The sequence below is a fragment of the Accipiter gentilis genome, chromosome 6 (genome assembly GCF_929443795.1).
Source record: "Accipiter gentilis chromosome 6, bAccGen1.1, whole genome shotgun sequence".
Taxonomy (NCBI): Eukaryota; Metazoa; Chordata; class Aves; order Accipitriformes; family Accipitridae; genus Astur; species Astur gentilis.
Genome location: NC_064885.1, coordinates 32,790,283 through 32,810,806, shown reverse-complemented (window position 1 = coordinate 32,810,806; position 20,524 = coordinate 32,790,283). Strand labels below are relative to the sequence as shown.

The 20,524-nt window shown below is 53.8% G+C and overlaps 1 protein-coding gene across 7 annotated transcripts in view; it reads left to right on the top strand.

Annotated features, from left to right (window-relative positions):
• Positions 1–89: 89 nt before the first annotated feature.
• RUBCN (rubicon autophagy regulator) overlaps positions 90–20,524 on the top strand; it is a 33,098-nt gene continuing 12,663 nt past the window's right edge. For 2 of the 7 annotated variants that reach the window (XM_049802579.1, XM_049802577.1), the window contains exons 1-10: positions 4,969–5,064; positions 11,651–11,804; positions 14,396–14,479; positions 15,429–15,588; positions 15,767–15,873; positions 16,446–16,586; positions 16,806–16,962; positions 17,199–17,747; positions 18,334–18,378; positions 20,266–20,361. In XM_049802579.1, coding sequence (XP_049658536.1) covers positions 5,027–5,064; positions 11,651–11,804; positions 14,396–14,479; positions 15,429–15,588; positions 15,767–15,873; positions 16,446–16,586; positions 16,806–16,962; positions 17,199–17,747; positions 18,334–18,378; positions 20,266–20,361 — 1,531 coding nt within the window. In that variant the 5' untranslated portion in view covers positions 4,969–5,026. Of the gene's footprint in view, positions 115–4,966; positions 5,065–7,087; positions 7,607–8,106; positions 8,226–11,650; positions 11,805–14,395; positions 14,480–15,428; positions 15,589–15,766; positions 15,874–16,445; positions 16,587–16,805; positions 16,963–17,198; positions 17,748–18,333; positions 18,379–20,265; positions 20,362–20,524 lie in introns of those variants that run through there. The other 5 variants (XM_049802580.1, XM_049802578.1, XM_049802581.1 and 2 more) reach the window with 4 other exon arrangements.

Genomic DNA, 20,524 nt, shown 5'->3' with positions numbered 1-20,524 from the left:
TCGGGAACCAGCGCGCCGCCCCCTGCCGGCCGGGAGGAGCAGCTACAGCGGGGACGGGGGACGGGGGACGGGGACCGGGACGGGGGACGGCCCCGGGCCCGGCGAGGCCCGCAGGTAACCGGCTGGGTGCGGGCGGCCGGGCCGTCCGGAGGCCGTTTGCGGGAGGGCTTCTCCAGGGACAGCGTGAGGACCTGCCTGCCACATCGGACCGGCGCCGGGGAGTGGCGGGGCTGCTGGCGGCGGGGCGCGGGTGCGGCCGGGGACACAGGGCGGTTCAGAGCGCGAAGCCGTGGGGTGGCCGAAGGGCCGAGATGCTGTGGGGTAGGGGAAGGGTGTTCGGCTGAGAAGCTGGACGCGAGGTGCCTTCGCCTGCGACCCCGGTGCAATTGAGACAAATAACCCGTTCCGTAAAGAGCCAAACCAAGGCAGGCTAGTTCCTAGCGGAATTGTGTCTCCACACGTCAAACAGCAGGGTTCAAACCAGATTCCCACTCCAAAATATCATGTTAGGCTTAAAATTACTGCTTAGAAACAGAACAGCATGACTACTGAGGTTGTGTTTTCTTTGGGTTCTTTTCAGAGTTGTTATCTTCCCCAGCTTTTGGTCAGAATCACATGATTCAGAAATTCAGGAGAAATTAACCACTTGTTTTTTGAACAAGGAATCTAGTGAAGCCCTCCCCCCCCCTCCGCCCCCCATATATCTGCATTCTTTGGAGCTGTGCGTCCTGTTGGTGGGCCAACAGTACACATGGACCTAGTGATCATCTGGCTGCTGCCAAGCAAGTTGTGACAGGGCTGGGATCTACCTCTTTTTTACACAGCGGCACTCCTTTACACTCCTTCATTAGGCACTCTCCTTATTAAACTTAAGGGATGGTAATTATATTTGAAATCTCTACATCTTCCTCATAGTTGGTTGAAATTGGCCAGTGAGTTCCAGAGATGGTAAAGGAAGGAACAGATGGGCAGACAACGTGACCGCAGAGGCTGGACTTCCTTCTGAAACCAGGCAGTAAATGCTGAAAGGAAAATCCCTGTCAGTTTCCCCCGCTCACCGTGGTCACTGGGCATTATGGTCCACATCTCCCTCAGCCTTCTCCGGGAGCTGTGCTGAGGCTGCCATTCAAACTGTGACTTCCCTCGCCCTTGGCCTTCAGTAGGCTTTGCAACATGACCAAAGGACAGCTTGTTTTAGGGTTTGACTGACTGCCTCCAGGGAGGGGGAGCTCCATACCAAGACCCCTGGGACTATGTTGCAAATGCCCTTGGGCAGGAATAAATATTTCCATACGCACGACCTTAGATGCAACCTTCTCCTTGCAGTAGGAATGCTCCCACATTTCATGAACTGCCCACATACTCCATATGCTCATTTGCTAAAATAAATACTCTGTGGCAAATGCGAAATCCTAAGTATGCAATACACAACTAACTCCTCGTGCGTGTAATCCCTGGCACAGTTCTGTCCTTCTGTGTTGGGAGGCAGCTGCACCAAAATACCGTACAGGCCTTTGCCCCTTAACCGCAGAACTGGAGATCTTTCTAGGAGTATTATCAGGAAAAGCTAGAATGAGAGGAGAAAGCTGAGGCTTTCTGGCCTCTGCTCTGTCCTGTACTGCAGACTGTTGACAAGGCCTTGTTCTCTCCATTTACATTCTTTACGCATCTCTTCCCTTTTAAAATAAGGCCAGTGACGTGCTTCTGGCTGTTCCTCTTGCTGCTCTCTACTGTCTAGAAGAAAATGGCTCAGTTATTGTCATAGGACATCTTCAGTTAGTGAGAGATTTTCCCTTCATCTGAGCAGGAGGAGCTCATGACCATGGTGGTGCAGGCTGTGAGTTCCACTCTGTTTTCTTCTCTGTTCTCCATGTGCAGTGTAAGTTCAGACATGGAGTCTTGGAGCCACAGTTTTGATAATTTATGCATTTTCCTCCAGATGACAAGTGGGATTTGATGACAAGTGACTGACGACAAGTGGGACTTGAGGTTCTGAAGGTAAGGCTATGTTTCTCAAGGGAAGATGCTGTCGCCAGATGACCAATAAATACTAATAATAGAGGTGTCAAATAAAAGATGTATCTTTTAAAAAAAATTTAAACCAGATTCCTGTATTCCTATAGGGTACAGCCCCATCTGGTGACAGTGTCACACTGATAAACAAATACTCTGTTTACACAAAACACATATGCTAACTGCAAAGGTGGCAGATGCTGCCCACCCTCATGACAGGTGGAAATCAGACAAAATCCAGACTGTACCACATCCATGGTTTGCATTTATTATCCAAACAGCTCACTAGCTGTCTGCTGCTCAGCACAACAGAAAACCAGGCAAAGGTTGTGATCCTGAAGAGTATTTTAGTTCTGTGTTCAAAATGGCTGAAATGCTGTGGGGATCATGAAAGCAACCATGCAAACATCAGCTCTTGGTTTTCTGTCTGGCTCTCAGGATTGTGCCAGCATCCAGCCAAGTGACAAAGCTTCCATGTGGGATTGACAGTTATAAAGAACTAGTACTTTATAAAGTACTGTATGACTGCAGCCCTGCAGCCCTTTGTATCCACTGTAAGAAGACAGTGTGTCTAAAGCATCTGCAGGCTGTAGTAAGTTTTGGGGGTGGTTCTTTCCTGGGACTTTCCCAGACTCTTCCTTCCTGAGCACCAGTTGTCTCCTCAGAAAAATCAGACTTTGCAGCTTGGTAGCGCAGTCACCCCTGTTGTTATGGTACATTGTGGAGGAACTGCAGACTAGATGTTACCTGCTGAACATCCTGGCTGAAATTCCTGGGAGGAGGAGTTAAAATTACCAAGCAGAAAGCACACCCAAAGAATCAGGTACTAAAGGCACTCATAGATTTGAAGCCAGAGAGGGCCATGTAGTCCAAGCTGTATGTCATGAGCTGTGGAACATCACACCTGCATTGATCCCAGAAACAGGTGAGCTATTCAAGTGGATCTTCTAAAAGAGGTCTCCACTTCGCTAGGGGCACAGGCGCTACCCCTATGAAAATAGCTTCTTATTCCCAACATGAAATTGTTTGGCATTTACCAATAACTTCCAATTCTGCCTTCTCTGTGAGGTACTTGTAATAAGTAAAGAAATTAGATTGAGTTGGTAACTATGTCACCCAAACCTTCCCCAAACAGCAGTCGGGTCTGTGAGGTTCCAAATTCTGCTACTGTTCAGCAAAAGGATTCATATATGCTTTCATACACTTAAAACTGTGGACCTCTATTGGCACTCATCAAATTTTACACTGCAGGATTAGTCTCCAGTTTAGTCTCAGCGCAGTCCCAGAAGCTAACACATCTGTGTGTGACTATAGGCTCTGTGAGATCAGGCTTATTTTTGATGGAATCAATTTTTACACGCTCTCTAAATTGGGCATTGACAATAGTTAAGTAAACAGTGTCTATAAGTAACATATGCAAAACAACATAAGGAAGCAGGGGAAAAAGAGAGATTTTTCTGAAGAAAAGAAATTTTTAAAAATCACCGTTAAGCAACATCCAGGCTATTTGTGACTTGTGGAGCTAGAAGAACCTTGTGATTCCTGATTTAGGAGTTAAATTAGATCTGTCAGCTTCATCTGCATGCTCCATTTCACCAGACGGGATCATCTAAAGACAATAGTCTTGATGACTTGATTTTCTCCAAAACTTTTACTGTGAGAGTTAACAGATAGTCTGATGGCCTGATACCAAACATGCCGTGTACAGCCAGTGTTTTCAACCTGTGCAATCTGTGCACTAGGCTCTAAGCAAGAAAATTTCTGCCTGACTGACAACCATGCTGGAAGTCGTTGTTCCACACTTGTATACAATTACTATGTATGGGGAGTCCTAGTCTTTTAAGTAAGTGCCTTCTGAAAAATGTTTTGTTGTTGTCAGTGCTTTAAGAATAGCAGTATAGATCCCTGTTCCCCCAAATGCTGCTGAAGTACTGTACTGGCAAAATAAGCCACATAGAAAGTGTCAGGTCAAGGGGTATGTCTTTGTGTATGCATTTATCATTAAAAGTAACAGTTATAGGAAGTTTCCACTGTGCAAACATCTACCTTTGGTTTCTGAGGCATCAAACAACTCCGGAGACATATCTGGGTTTCATCTCCTATAATAATTTGTCATTGACTGTTCTCAGTCTGATGTCAGCAACATCACTTTTTCCTTTTTCAAGCTTCATTTCACTGCTTTTTAGTGGAAAGTACATAGAATTCTGCCATGTTTTTCACATCCTCTTTACTGTGGGCAATAGAACAGAAACCTCTTTCCATTTCTCTGCCGGTACGTTCAATGCGTGAACTGCCTCTCAGGGGCACATTGTTTGTTTTTTTTCTTGCCATCACAATTTTCTCATCACCTCCGATGCAGGATTTGGTAGGCGGTTATCTCGGCAATTACTGTGGTTTTACACTGTGGTGCAGCTAAGCCCCAGTGCAAACACTTTACTCAGAGGGCGGACAGCAACCCGACTGACAACGCAGCTTTTCCACCGCGTACCGCTTAGGGGTCCTACAGCAGCCAAAGGCACGAACCCGCGTGTAGGTACCTACAGGCGCGACGGCCGGCTGGAGGACGCCGCAGGTGGGCCCGCCTGCCTGACAGTAAACCTGAGGGGCCCTGGCTCCCTCCCTCACCCAGCCACGCGGGGCGTAGACACGCGGGGCGTTGACTCACGGGGCATTCGCTCTCTGAAGGCGGCAACACAGCCGTGACGAAGGCGGAGGACGCCCACGGCACCGCACGGCTCAGGGGCGGGAACCTGAGGTGAAACGCCCGCCCTGGCGCTCGGCCCTCGGCCTCAGCGCGGCCGCGCGCAGTGCATGCCGGGAGCCGTAGTTCTCCCGCAGCGCGCAGCGTGCCGGGCAGCCGCGGTGCACGCCGGGAGTTGTAGTTCGTGGCGGCGGCGGGGCGGGGCGGCCGCTCGCCCGCCCCCACGTGACGGTGGCGCGGCGGCGGCGGCGGCGGCGGCGGCGGGGGTGGGTGGCAGCGGGCGGCGGCGGCGGGGCCGCGCGCGCGCCCGGGATGGAGGTCGGGCCCCGCGAGGAGCGCGCGGAGAGCAGGTAGGGGTCGCGCGGGGGCACGGCGTGACGCGGCAGGGTGCGCGGGGGGAGCGCTGCACGCGTGTGCGGGAGGCCTGGCACACCGCGGGGGTGTGGGGGTGTGGGTGTGCGGCACGTGTGCGTGTGTGTGACACGCCGGGGGGTGCGTGTGTGGGGGCAGGACACGCTGAGGAGGTGCGGGTGTGCGGCGGGACAGGGCCTGCGTGGGCACGCGTGGGAGGCATGACATGGCGGGGGTGGGCAGGGCACGCTGCTCTGCGTGTGTGCCTGTGCCGGGGCCGCGGGGGAGCGTGTGGACGCTGAGGGGCACGCCGGGCGTGCTGGCACCAGGGGCAAGACACGCGTGGGGGGTAGGGTCGTGTGTGTGCACGCGCAGGGGGTCCCCGCGTGGGGTAACGGGGTGCGCCTGCAAGTTATCGAGGACACGGCGGGGAGCACGGGATGTGCGTGCAAGAAACGCGGGTGGCAGCGGTTGCTAGTGTGCGCTTGGTGCCTGGGGAGCGCTGGGGATGCGCGGGGGTGCCCCTGGGGGCCTCGTGTGCTGCGTGGGTGTGTGTGGGAGTGGGGGTGTGTGCGCGCACACCCAGGCACAGATGAAGGGGGTACCTGGGGGCGGTCTGGGAGGAAACAAACCCCCCCGTGCCGGGTGGGGATCGGCGCTTGCAGAACGTGCCGGCCGGCCCCGCTTCGGTCTCTGGTGGGGTGGAAGCACGCTGTGAGCTGGGCTGTTAGAGCAGCGTGTGACCACCGTCACCCACCCGGGGCCAGCGCATCGCTCTGCTCCCTGCCCTGGGCAAGCGTCCTGGCCACTGGAGGGACAGTGACGGCCACAGACGTGTGTGCCCTCAGTCCCCGATGCTCTGTCCCCGCTATGGTGGAGACAGCAACTCTCCATCAGCCTTGGCCAAGACAGCAGCTACCAAGCCTTTGCTTCGCACGCCTTGTGCTTAAGGGCGAAACCATCCCGCCCCGACACCGCGTTGCCGTTCTGGTGGCTCTGCAGCTTGCTGCTTTTGGATCACGTCTCCTTACCCTCCTGGCAGTCGGCTGCGTCGCCCCTTCTAGGTGCTGAAAAGAAATCGTCAGCTTCTTCTTTATTTCTGAAGGCGAGGCCCTGCGCCTGCACGTGGCTGGCGGTGAGAATGGCCGTGCTGCGGTGGCATCGCCTGCGTGGTCTTCGTTTGTGCTTTAGGCGTGTTTTTTCTTGTTAGCGTTTATAAAAGCAGCAGCAGTTGCTCCCTGGAGGTGTTTTGGTGATGAGTCCTATTCAGTTTTTTGCATGTCTTTAGCCTTTGCTTTGCTTTTCATTTTTGCCCTGGTGCTGAAGTGCAGGGTGGGTGTTGGATGGAAATGAGAGTGTTGGCTGGGGAGGAGGGAGCAGCTGAAACTTGATATGGGAGAGAAGCATTCCATATCTGAGGGGCTCAGCTAGCTCCCAGCTCTGTTCCTGCCGGCAATATCGGCCGGGAAAATGCTGCCGGTGCTTTTAAAGCTATAGTGCAGGTGTGGGGTGCCTTTTGGTTTGCACGGTTCAAGCTATTCTCCCTCTTTAGCTAATGCTTCAGACCAGCAGGTTCAGAATGGCAAAAGGAATTGACTGCATTCGCTTCTTTTTCTTTCCAGAATCATCTCTGTGCTTTTTCTTGCCTTTGCAAGTGCAAGTCCTGCACTACCAGACTCTACCATTGTGTGACTAATAGAGCTGACGTGGTGCCACCCCACCACTCCCCCAGGGATGAGGAGGGCATCATCCCCTCCGGTGCTGGCACACGAGAGGGCCTGCTTGTTCTCCTGGCTGTCGCTGATGCACTGGGGAGGATCCTGGCATGTGCCTTGCACAGCTTCATTGTCCTTTGTGCAGCTGGTTTAAAGTTTTAATTCCCAGTGAGGTGCCACTTCACTATAGGTTGTGGTCGTGACTGATAGCGATAGGATAGAGGTGGCCCGATCCATCTTCCCATGGATCACGGGAAACGCAGAAGCAAAAGTTATTTTGCTGAAGTCCATCCTTCTACCGGTGCAGGAGAGGAGAATGAGGATCTCGTGCTGGGTTTTGCTGTCTCTCCTCCTAAGCAGCAGGTCTGAAATGCATCAGGGAGCAGGGGCTGTAACGCCAATGTCCATCGAGGCACGGCAGGAAGGTTAGTGCTCTCCTTCTGCCGGGCAGAGAGCGGGGCTCTCGGTGCCTCGGACCGGCGGGTGGGTGGCGTGGAGGACACAGCAGTCCCGGGGGGAGCAGAGGGGCCGTTGGTCAGCCACGCGGGTTAGCAAAGAGCTGCCGCCTTCGGCTCCGGCACCGGCAAGGGCCCCAGGGATGGCAGGGCCAGAGGAGAGCGTCCCTGTGCTGGGAGCAATGGAGGAAGGTGAGCGGCTGGTCCCAGGGAGGTGGGCTGCCATGGGGGTCTGCTCTGCCTGTCGCTGCCTCTGGCTGCTTGCATGCTTGTCACAGGCAGGTCCTGTGCAGATTGAAGCCCGATGGACAGTATCCTGGGTCAACAGGTTGTGGTCATCTGCTGGTGGGAGGCTTCGCCAGGATGAGCAGGTAAAACTATCTGCCGTGCTGGGAGAAGGCTGAAAAACACTTTTAATCCCTATTTTCTTCCCTCATCCTTTGCCAGTGCAGAGCAAGAGTGCTCCAACAAGCAGCAGCTCTGGGCTGTGTTTGCTGGGGGAGCTTTTTGTGGTTGTGCCCCCCATTTTATACCAGTGCAAGCTTTTACTACTGGTGCAAGCCACCCTGCGTTTCGGTTTCCCAGCCAGGCTGCTTGGCTCTCCCTGCCTGGGTGCTGCAGGGCTGACCTGCCTGGCTAGCAGAGCTCTTCTGGCTTCCTCTGCCTCGTCAGCCACTCCCCACCGCTGCGGATGAATTACACGAAGCCTGCCTTTCTTTTAATCCCTTTTCCCAGCAGTACCCAGCCTGCTGGAGGAGCAGGCGGGGGAGCCCAGGGAAGGGGCTGCTGGTTGTCTGGGAGACCCGGGGATGGCGAGGCGGGAGCAGGCTGTGCACAGCGGTGGTTTACACGGCGCCTTCGGGATCTGCAGGAGGGACCGACAGCCAGCGTGGGAATGTCCTTGGAGATCTGGCAGAAGTTCCTCCACGACCTCGGCATCCTCAGCCCGACCTCTTTAGTGTGCTAAGAAGGATCGAGAGACTCCTCCAGGTAGAGGACAGGGTGCCAGCAGCCATTGCTAGATGTCTCCTCCAGAGCACCAGGAGACACTCAGCAGTTGTTTGCGAGAAAGATGAGCGCTTTTTTTTTTTTTTTTTTTTTTTAAAAAAATACTGGCTGGCTACCCGTGTTACCCGTGTGATTCTGTTTTGGAAAGTAACTAGGGTTTGGTTTTATTTTAAATGAAGAAGTTCACCTGAGTCAGCAGCATGGCTTCCTGCCTCTGCTGTGAGCCACCTTTGCTGACTTGGACCAAGAGAAGTTCCTACCCTTGCTGGCCTGGAGGGACTGAGAAAGCTTGGGAGAGCAAGCAGTGTTTCCCTGTCATTGTCAGCAGCAGCAGCATTAAGCCATTTCTTGCTTCAAGGCCGGATTCTGTCTTATCACTCCAGTGCAAAAGGTTCTGGGACAGTTCCTGGCAGCGGGTTAATGTTGCTGTACCTGAAGACAGAGTTTGTGCTGGTAAAACAAGGAGACCCAGTGCCAATTTTGTGGAGCTGGTGGTTAAAATTGGAGGCTGGATCAGACGTCGTCTTTAAGGGAGGAGAGGGATGCGGCTGAGATCTCACCAGTGCCCCACTAGCGATGGCCCCTGCAAACACCCTCAGTCCTTTTGGCTGGGGGAACCAGGCTCTGCTAGCGCAGGAGAGCAGAAGCATGTGTAGTTCTTGCAGGGGAAGCTCTGCTCGTGTACTGTGACCTCTCTGGGGCCTGTTGCTCACCTTACCCTTCCTGTAAGTCAGGGTGTTTTCATGATGTGATATGAATTGGCCTTACCCCATGTCAGGCTTTTTTCAGCACTAGCAAAGGAGAATTCTCTTTATTCGGAAAAAAACAAGCAGCTCTGAACAAATGCTGAAACGGGGAACTTGAGGGCAGCTGGGACTCAGGCTTTCTCCATCCCTCCTGGCAGCCCAAGCTCAGGCTCTGTCCATGGGAGGGGAGCAAACTCTGCAGCTAATTCAGGGTTAATCAACAAGTCTGGTCAAAGCCAAAATGTGGTTAGCTGTGCTCTCTAGATTTCCCTGCCACCTGCAGCCAGCTGTATGGGTCTTCATTTCTTCAACCTTGTGTCACTGTATGCTTTTCAGTATCTACCGCATTCCAGCCCAGAAACAGCTGGGTTTTGGGTATCAATAGGGTCTTGTGCGTCCAACCTGTGAACTGCTTTGAGCCAACAAGTCCCATGGGATCCTTACTGTCTTACAGGGATTTAATTCACTTTTGGTAGCTTCTGCATCACCTCTGCAAAGGTGCTTTCATTGTGCTGCTCATTCCCTATGTGTTTCTGAGTTCAGTGATTTAACATTTTGAGGTTATTTTGTTCTAGGATTGCTTAACCTTAGTTTCTCTGTGCTAGGAGGGAGCTGTGACTCCAGTCTGTTGGATCTCGGTTTCCTACCTTTGGGGAGACGCACAACTCCTCTAATGAGACAGTTCATTTGGAAAGGCACAGCTCTCCATGTCCTACCCCCACATCCTTGTGTTCATCGCCTGCTTTTTATGGCATGAAATAACATGGGAGGGAGTTCCCCTGACTCACTGACTTGGAAGATCAACGGCGTGGCTGAGCTTTCACTTGCATTTCCTAACTCTGAGCGTTAGAAATATCTCAGGGAGGAGCTGGTGAAGTTTTGAGTTCAGTGGCTGCAGATGCTCTTTGACCGGAGAACGGCAATGCCACTCTAAGCTCTGACTGCTGTTCCCTGGTCAAAGAGCATCTGCATCCCTCAGGGCAGGGATGGGAAAAGCCCATTAATTCAGAAGAGCTGTATCAGTTTTCTGTGCCTTCCTCAAGTCAGATCTCCTTCAGAAAGCTGCCTTTGATTTATATCCATGCTTTCTTCTTCAGTCTCTACTGAGATAAAGCCCTGACTGTGCTTGTTAGTCTAAGTACATCATAAACATATACGTACTTCCACATGCATTGCAGCTCTGGTTTCGAGCTCCTGTGCTGTCAGGGTGACAGGCTTTGCTGGTGGGATGGGTTGGCTTCCCTGGGGAGACCTCACAAAGGGAGTGGATGGGGAGCTTGAAGTAGAGCCAATATTTGATGATCTGCTTGTTCACTTAATTGGTTTGGCAATAGCAAACAAGTCTCAGAAAGAGAGTATTGGCAAGAAAAGCTTAGTTTTAAATACCAGGATTATGTTACTTTTTAGTATCCTTCTCTGTGCTGCAGAAGTGTGCAACCCACACTTTCATCCGCAAAGGATGAAAATGAGAGCAGTTTTAAATAACGTTATTTATTTTAAATTTATTTTCCTTTTTTTTTTTCCTTTTGCTTTGGAAATCCAGTTTGGTTTTGCCTGTGGGAGGGATTAACAGCTGAAACACTGTGGCTTGTTTCTCACCAGCTGAAAGGTTGGACCTTCATTCTAAGCTGTCACCTCGGGTGCTTTTGTTAAAGACCCTGCAGAGGCATATTTTTTTGGCATTTACACCCCCAAATATACCTTGCAACATTCCTGTTGCTTCTGAGAGATTGGCTTCTATCTGAATACATGTTTCTGACAGCTGCTGTTCCTCTGGCAACACTGTGAAGCAGCTTGAGTGGGGACCTCAAGTCATCCAAAGCTTCCTTCCCCAAAGTTGCTTTTGCATAGGCAAATGGCGTTAGCTTTCTGCACCGTCGCTCCTGCTTTATGGTGGATAATGGTGATTTCTTGCTGTATGCAGGGTAGCCGAGGGGCATGATGTCAATGAGAAGAACTGTGCAAGCTCTAGAGAACACCTGCAGTTTGCACTTTGCTAATCTCTGTCCAGAACATGATGAATGCTTTTGCAAGAAAGTCAACTTGCACCTACAGCAGCTCAGGAGCCAAAGAGCAGCTGTACAGATGGAAATGGAGATGAAGAGTTACCAACCTTGGAGTGGAGCATCTCTGCATCCTGACGGTGCTGGAGTGCTCGATGCGGTGCGCATTGTTTGGGGAGTGCCACTCTCTAAATGCAGGTGCAGTGCGGCCAGTGTCTGCTAGATGTTCTGGACATCATGCATTGCCTTACAGCTGCTGTACTCCTGGCAGGCTGCTGCTCTGAATAGTCTCTGATAGAGCATGTGAATGAAGCGAGCAAGGGTCTGGCTGGAAACATGTCCTCCAGCTTTGCTGGCCTGTGCTAAGCAAGTGGTATATTGCAGGAGCCATCAGTCTTTGTTCTGGCTATCTCCTGAGACCACATTGGTAACGGCTACCAGTCATCACAAGAATCATTACAATATGGCTTCTTGTCCACAAACCATGCATGGGAGACCACAGGGAAGTGTAAAGTCCTTTAGCTCACCTTTGCTAGCTTCTGGACCACCAAAGGTTTCAGCCTGACCAGAATCTCCTTGGAGAGAGTGCAGTACTGTGGTCCTGTTTTGAAGCTCCTCTTGCTGTCTGTCTGATGCAACTTGTTGTGTTCCTCTGCAGAAAGGAGCATTGGAAGCTGCTAGGCAACCTGAAGACCACAGTGGAAGGTTTGGTGTCCACCAGCAACCCGAATGTCTGGTCCAAGTATGGTGGCTTGGAACGACTCTGCAGAGACATGCACAGCATCCTCTACCATGGGCTCATCCGTGACAAGGTAGGGTTCTGTCCTGCCAGCATGGCTGTCTGTCTCTTCCAGCTTCAGTGCCTGTCATGAGCAGGTGGGGTAGTCGGATCTGCCGCAGCTCGCTTCAGTGCTCATAGCACAGAGCGGGTACAATGCTTGTAGCAGCGTAGGAAATGACCAAAGCAGGGACTGACCTTGCCTGGCAAGTGCTGTGATTGTCAGAGGGACCTGGGTGTGTGTTCTTTCTGTCTCATCCACCTTCGACGTGGTTTTTCTAAGTATCTGGGGCCCCTCTGCTGAGGCCAGCTCCTCTCTCCTTTCTTCCTGCTGCAGCCAAGCGATAAAGTCGCATTTGCAATGAGTCAGCCCCATATCGTCTGCGCTTGGACAGCTCCCCAGCAAGGTCTGGCAAGAGAAACCTCGCATCTTTTACTGTTTCTGGTTAGCTGTGTTAATAACAGGAGCTGGCAGCCAAATCCACGCTCTGCGTGAATAGGATCTCTCTTTCCAGGCCCTTGTCTGCCTTGCAGTTGCTCACCCAGCCGTTCCCCCTTCCGTGGCTGCCTGGAAGAATTTCTCTTTCCCATTTGTGTGCAGAGGCCTGAAGATGTCCCCTTCAGCTTGCAATTACCAGCACAATTAATTTACAATGGAAAATGGAAGCAAGTCTGCAGGGTGTGCCTGAGGGCAGGCTTCCTTCCCATCCGCAGCTCTGCCACCCAGAGAGCGATGCAGAGGAGCCCCAGGCAGCTTGCATGGGCCAACTGGGTCCAAGAGCAGAAAAACCGCATCTGTACAATGCTGCCCCTGAGCTAATGAGACTCCAGAAAGAGCCAGGCTGGCAGGTTGTCCCAGCAGGGTGCTTTGCTCCCTGGATTTCTTAAGTTTGCGGTCAGCACTCATTACACTACTGCTCTGTTCCCGTTAGTCCCCAGGACCAGGGACCTGCTTTGGAAGAATGGCAGAGAGAGAAGCTACCTTTTACATGTGAGGAGTGCAGTGCGCCCTTCTGATAGACGTGCTATTGATAGGCTTCAGGAAGTGAGATTTAAATGATTTATACTTGCCTGTCTATTGGTAACAGTTCATGCCAGACCTGCAAAGCAGGATGGTGTGTTGCCTTCCTCAATGCTTTTACTATAGTCAAAGACAGCTCTTTTACTTAGAAATGTCTCCCTTGCTTGGGCACATGTCACACCAGTCAGGCTATAACAGCTGCAAAGGGAGGCCCGTAAAAATACAGCTTCCTAGCAGCAGTTTTCTCATAGTTGCTCCAGTGAAACACTTCCTTTTACTTTTCTTATCAACTTGTTTCTTACAACTGGGGATAAATAAAAAAGGTGAAAAAATCCACATGTACATGTTAAGAGAACTAGGGTAAGAGGTTTTAAACTTTTGAGTAAACTTTATTTATTTGTCTATAAAACCCCAATTCAATCTAGAGGACTAAAATTGCCATGTTAGTTCTCTAGTCTTAAAAAAACGAACCCAACCCTCACAAACAAATAAACCACAAAACAGAACCCATTCCTCTGATGCTTGTGAAAGAGGAAATAGAGATGGTGGAAAAAAAAAATAATCAGCCTTTTGGTGAAGAAAGACATTTTAGGGCTGTGTTTACACCCAGTATGGTGGTAGGGAAAACAGCAACTCTGCTGCAGTTCCTCTTTAATGGGTAGAATAACTAAGAACAAAATAACTTATTGTCTGAATAAAGCTGAGGCAAACAGCAGCAAAGAGCTGATAGAAATGCAAGGCCAAATTTCTTACCTGGGGTGCTCAGCCGTGCTGGTGTCCTCAGTGGTGGCTTGCATCAGAAGACAGCAATGGTTGCTGGTTTTGCGGGGATGTGTTTCCATGTTGCCCTTCGTGTCCCCTTGCTAAGGTCTGATTCTGCGGTGCTGAGGCATCAGGGCTCCCCACCAGGTCCTGCTCCGGCAGGAAGGGGAACGGTGATGTGGGAACTTGGTCAACCTTGAACTTGGCAGACCTTCAAAGGACCAAGGATGCATACGTGACACTGCCATGCAAGGAGCGAGTGGGAGGACTCGGGCAGAGCTGAGCCCCCAAACGCTCTTTGCCGTGGGCGCAGCTGGTACCGGAGGTCTGTTCCCATCTCCTGTCTGTGTGCCCTTGCCTGCCTGGCAGTAGAGGTGCAGGCTTTGCTCCGTCATCCACTGATGAGCTGCAGTTGGCCTTTGGGATCCTTATTGCACTGCAGCAGGGGTGTGAGCCCTTTGGTGCCACGTCCCGTCCCTGTCCCAAGACCTCTCCTTTCTCCATGGTATGAGGGACTGGGGTCTTACCTGATGGAAGAAGACAAGCTTGGGGGATCTGTTGGCTGCTCGCTTGTGGGCTGACCACAACTGAGAGGTCACTGTAGGAGGGGCAGGATACAACTTGTCTACATCACACACCAATATTTTTTGACTTGGTCCCTTGATCTGCAAAACTGCTTTGTTTCTCCTCTGTAAAGCAGTGCTGCACTCCCTCTGTCTATTTTCTGGCCCGTCTTGCCAGGTTTAGGGGCTGTCCTCTCATGGTAGCAAGGGGCTAATGGGGTACGTTGTCATTTAACTGCACCTTGGGTGGTGGTATCTAACTGCGCCTGTCGTGGGCAGGTGTGCTGCAGACAGAAGGATTACTGGCAGTTTGTGAAGGACATTCGTTGGCTGAGTCCCGGCTCTGCTCATCACCTGGAGAAGGTGGGTTCTGGTGGGGTGGCCTTGTGTGCCCAGCGAGGAGGGAAGGGGGCAGCTGGGCTGCAAGCCTCCCCAGTGGGATAGCAGCGCCTTGATGTTGGCCTGCTGTGGGTAAAGCAGCTCCACAGCTTGTGGAGGCTGAAGCAGCCCTGTGTTTGTGTATAAGCCATGTCCTGGGAACTCGGCGTGGCTTGGGCTGAGACAATCGGCCGCTTATTTCTCCCAGGCCAGTCTCCAGCTCGGCTCAGCCGGGTGCAGCGGGCATCACCAAGGGAACCGGCACAAGTGGTGCTTGTGTGCGTGCAGGGGTGATTCATGCGTCTGTGCAAATCTCTAAAGGTCTAGGCTGTCCCATTTCAGGGTTGTGGCTTCACCATGCATTTGGTTCTCCCATTCCAGGCTTGTGCTGACCACTGGCACATGGGGACGCTCCTGGTCCTCGGCTGCCCCACACTGACATCCATGGTCCCTGCCATGGATGGACACAAGGGGTTGACCACTGGTGGCCCCTATGTCTCGCCTGCTGCTAGGGGAGTATGGGGTGTGACTCCAGTCCAGCTCTTCAAGCTGCAGCAGCTCAGGCGTTGCTGTAACCTTCCCCAGTTAATGTGTCAGCAAGAACATGACCGTCACCACTGGGATCGGGTTGGATTTGGGAGCGTGGGGGCCCTCCAGGTCAGGGGCGAGGCACATGGGTGGGAGAGCGTGCAAGAGAAATTCACAGTGCTGGTGGTTGTTGGAGGACTTCGGTTGCTGGCTGACCTTTGAAGCGTTGTTCCTGCCTGGTGCTTTTGCCTGCCTGGTGGCTGGGGAGCTGCTGGGACGCGTCCTCCTTCCCGCTGATGGTGACTAGCTCTGGAAAGCTGCCGTTATCAGGGGGAGCAAAGCCGTGAGATGGAACAACCCCTGCTTGCCTCTGCGTGCCTTAACCTGTGCCTGGCATCCCTTCCAGTTCATCAGCCTGCAGGAGAGCAGCCAGCCTGACCCGCAGGGCCCGGGGGACCAGGCCATCGCGCAGCTGTGGCTGCAGCACAGCCTGCAGTGCCACTGCCTGTCGGCGCAGCTGAGACCGCTCCTGGGGAACCGGCAGTACATCAGGAAATTCTATGCAGGTAAAGAGAAGTAAAGGGCCTTTTCCTTCTTATTAGGAAAATATCTAGTTGGTGGCATTTCCAAGCCATGTGGGAGTGAGGGGGGACAGCAGAAAAGGTGGTTTGCGTGTGAGCAACCAGCGCTGTGAAACCGTGTGGGTGATAGGGACACCCCAAAGCAGCAGTTTTCTCTCCCCAGACACTGCCTTCCTGCTCAGTGACGCCCACGTCACGGCCATGCTGCAGTGCCTGGAGGCTGTTGAGCAGAACAACCCCAGGCTTCTGGCTCAGATCGATACCTCCATGGTGAGTTGAGATCCTGGCATTTACATCTGGCTCTCCCCAGATGCTGGCTGGCTGCAGCTGCTTGCGCGAGGTCTCATTCAAGGCACACGGAGCCCTCGGACAAGGGGCTTGACTTGGAAGTCGCAAAAGTTGCTTCAAGAGGGGAGGAGATGGGTGAACTGGTCCCTGCGCTGCCTGCACGAGCTTGGCAGGGGTCAGGGTAGGGAAGGTGGCTGTATGGAGCCTGTAGTGGAGCACCTTGGTGCTGGCTGGCATTGAGGATTTGAGAATGAGGACCTGAGGACCGCTTCCTTGTAAGAGGCACCTCTCAATCCCTCTACAACAGCTGCAGGCTTCAGGGCCAGCAAGCAGAGCTGCCTGGTTGTGAGGGACAGCCACCCTCTGAGGGGACAAGCAGCACCCCAGGACACCTGGGTGCCCACTCCTGCTGGTGACGCCAGTGACTCCCCGTGCAGCCCCATGCCAGCTGCCCCCTCCCCAGAGGAGGGAACAGCGGCTGCTTTCTTTGCACAGAGCTCCCCAGAGGAAGGCAATTAATGAGGCTTCGTTAAATGGGGACTGTGTTCTTTCAGCTGGCCGGCACGTCACTGCCATCCCTGTGTGCGTCAGGTCCTTCTGCTGGGACAAGAGAGATGTGTGACCACGACGCTGAAGGACAGGAGGTCCGTCTGCCTAGGGAGCTGGGCTGCCTGGATCATTTCACTGAGAGCCTGGTAATTTCCTGATGGGATCCTGCTGCACAGCTGCTAACAAAGAGCTGCTTCCCTTCTGCAGCCTGGGTGTTTGTCCCTCCCCAGTCTCCTGCCCCCAGGGCTGCCTCATCCTTTGCTGACTGGTGACCAGGCACTCTCAGGTTGATTCCTTTCTGTGGCTGCTCCTTTGACATGGTGCCCTGTAAATGCTGATTTATTAATGATGCCACGTCTCTTCAGCTTACCAGGAAGGGTGATGGTCCACCTCCGGTGACGAAGAGTCAGAGCCTGACTGCCCTCCCCGCATCCCTGTATGTCCCCGCTGCAGGCTGCGCGCAGCAGCGCTGCTTTGGGTCCTTCTCTAGCCTGCACCATCCAGCCTCCTCTAGCCTCTCAGGTAATGAGGGTGGGCTGGGAAGCTCAGGATAGACCCAGAAAAGACTTTGCCGTTTTTTCTGCTCTTGGATTCGTTGTGGTGGATGGGCGTGAGAAGATCTCTGCCCATGATGGGTGGGAGATCCCTGGCCTTTGCCCATGGTGCGTGGGCATGCTGGTGTGAAGCCACAAGCTTATTGCTGTAGGGTAGTATGCTTGTCCCAGGGTGTTTGACATCCTGCTCCTGCCTCTGTCCAGACAGGAGACCAGCGAGCTCCTCCATCAGCTCCAGCGCCAGCCAGCTCCAGGAGCGCTGCCCGTCCACCCGGTCCTCCTCCTTCAGTGAGGGCAGGTCCCCTCTGGAACAGCCTGGCTCTGTCACCCACTTCCATGTCCCCTCACCCAAAGACCCCTTCTCTCCGGCCAGCGAGATGAGCTCCAGCACCACCAGCCAGAGCGAGGACACTTGGACAGGGAGTCAGGATGATCCACAGAGCGATGTTAACGATGGGCCGGAGTATCTGGCCATTGGAAACTCGGGGCGCCGGGGCCGGGCATGCAGCAGCGCCAGCACCAACAGCAGCAAGAGCAGTAGCTCCAAACTCTTCTCCTCCAGCAGTTCCCAGAAGCTGGACTCAGTGTCATCCCTGGGAGAGCAGGGGGCAAGCGGAGGTGGAAGCAGGGGCCTGAGCCTGTTGCGCCGGTCCAGCTTCTCAGAAGGACAGTCGTTAGCTCCGCAGGGCATCCTCAAGAAGAGCCACGTGCGCTCACACTCTGACACCAACGTGGCTTCAGGGAAATTGCACGGTAATGGGGCAGCTTTTCTGGGATGGCTTTGGGGTGTGGGAGTCCCTGGTACCGGGAGGCTGATGCTGGCCACCCCATTGTCTCCATGGATCAGGTCGGCGCGGGGAACAGTAGACAAGTGGTTAGGAAATTTAGTCTTTGACCTTAGCTTTCCTGCTCCGCACTGGAGTGATGGGCTGACATCTTGCTTCTCGGAATGCCCTGGGCTGGTCTGTTATTAGTATTGGCAGCTTTTACCAGAAACTTAGAAAATGGCAAGTGATGCTGTGGCATTAGCTGTCCTGCTTCCCCACTGGCCTTGCCCGGCTGGGGCATGGGGCCATGGCAGGGCACTGGGTTGGGGCTTGGGCTCGTCCTACTGGTAGGATGTCATCCTACTGGTAACCTGCTGGGTCCCCCTGTGCTCTTGAGTGGGTGAATGCATGGCGGGGGGGGGGAGTGGGATGTGAGGGGACAACCAGTTCGTGGGAGTCTGCCCCACCGGTGCTGCCGTCATGGGAGAAGTGGAGGTCCTTGCTGAGTAGTAACCAGTCTGTCTCTGTTTTCTCTCCCTTAACGCTGCCCTCCTTCTCCTCTGTCTGCCCAGGAGGCCTCAGGGATATCACCATTATAATAGAAGACCCAGTGGCAGGTTTGGGAGCCAGTATAACAGCCCTTCATTAGTGATCATTGCATCAAGTTCAGGATTTCCATCAACCCATTAGTGTCCATTTAGAAAACCAAAAAAATTCTTTCTTCCCTGTGTCCCAGCTGGTGCTCTGAAGTGTGGTCAGGTTTATGCATGCAGCCTGACTGAAGATCCCAGCTTGGGTTTTGGGGGCAGTGGACCAGACCCAGAAGGGTGCCCAGCTCCCCTGCATGGCGTTACGGAGCACTGGCCACCGAGTCCCTGAGCTGCATCCCCTGCCCTTCCCTCCACCCCACTGCCTCAGGAGCCAGGAGAGGTTTTGTCTCTCACCTAGCGAATAAGGGCTGGGAGCTAAGCAGTCATGGGCTTGAACATCTTATTTTTCCTTTGATTTAGCGGATCTGTGACATGGGGAGGTTTGATGTTGGCTGAGTCCAGCGGTGTACCAGCCAGTTGTGCTTGCATCCGCAGCCAGGACTCCGGGGTGCTCTTCTGGGCTTGGGCCAGGTTTCTCCCCAGCAGAGGTGCTGGGGTGCTGCCATCCCTTTGCCCCACATGCAGAAAGAGTCAGCAGCTCTAAAACATGGGTTGTTTTCTTTTGCATCCGTTGAACAGTGGCACTGGGTTTGTCGAGCTCACATCTGGGTGCTGAGGGCTCTGTGGCTGGGAAGGCTCCTTTCTGGAGGTGGTGGGCATTCAGACAGACGTGTCCAGCCCTCTGTCTTGCTCCAGCAGAAGATGTCAAGCCCTGCCTTGCACTGCCTTGCTTTACCCTTCAGCAGTAGGCTCTGTTGTGCATGGCATCCCCCAGGCTGATGATCACAAGGTGGTTTCTGTGCTGGTGTTCAGCAGGGTTGAGGTGGCTGCAGGATGCCCTGCCAGGCTGCAGCGGTTAGCTGTGAGAGCCTCCCACCCTGATGGCTCCCAAGCCCCATTCTGGTGGCTGCTGCTTCATAGTCTTGGCAGGGAGATGCTGGTGTCGGTGGCCTCAGGAGCCTCCAGCCACCTCAGGGTTATGAACCCGAACCTGGGAGCAAAGAGGAGTAGGAGGCTGAGAGGATGGGATTGCCCTTCTGTTGTGCTCGGGATGTCAGCCAGCACTTGCCCCGTGTCCACACCCGTATGCTCCTGCCCCGCTCCAGTCGGGGTGTTTTCAGTCTCCTTCAGCCGTCCTCTGTCACCCAGCCGCTCCGTCCGGGTGCTCCCCAGGCCGTGGCTCTCTGTAGAGCACCAGGTGTCGTGCTCAGGCCAGCTCCTGGCAGTCCCCGCTGGCTCGGCCTGGCAGAGAGTTGCACCACAGTGTGTGGATTGGGCACAGCCCTGCCCACAGCCTGTGTGGGTCGCCCTGAGCGCTGCAGCCCCGGCTCCTGGGTTGTGTGCGAGGAGCCCTGGCTTCTAGTTGAGCAAGAGCATGTCCTTCAGATGCCTCTGTCCACTGTTGTCCAGGCTGCTTTGCAGGGCTGGGAGCCCCACAGATCCCTTGGCTGCTCAGGTTTCCCCTTGTCTCCTGACTCTGCCCTGGGGGATAACTCTTCCCTTGGGGATGCTCCAGCAGGAAGAAGGGGCTGGCAGAGGCGCTTGCTGGAGGCTGTTGTGTCCCCCAGCTCTGCTAGGGGGTAAAGAGAGGAAGGCTCAGGACTGGACTGCTCCATGGCTCTTATGAGCTTCTCTCTTTCTTTCCCTTTCTTCTCTCCTGTCTGCAATGCCCTTCTAGTTTTGTCCCCTGCTGGGCTTGCCCTCAGCCATGGCACAGAGCAGGAAGATGTCCCTCCTTGCTTCCCATCCATTTGTGCCTGCCTGCGTGATGCTGAGCCCCTTTCATTTCACCCTGTGGAACAGCTGGGCACCTCTGGGATACTGACGTGTGTCTGGTGTTATCTTCCCTTTCAGAGTCCCACTGCGATCCAGGTGGAGGGAGAGAGCCAGTCTCTGCTTCCACCCAGAGCAGTGAACTGAGCACACCCAGCTCCCTCTACATGGAGTACGGTGAGTACAGCCAGCCTCTGTGGGGACGCTCACTCCTGGTCAGGCTTTTCCATCAGCTGCGGTGGCCTCAGCTTCTGGCACCTCCCTGTGGGATGCCGGTTGGGCACTGACAGGGCTCGTTAGCATGGGGGTAGCAGCAGGTCCCTCCCTCATATGTTTCTCT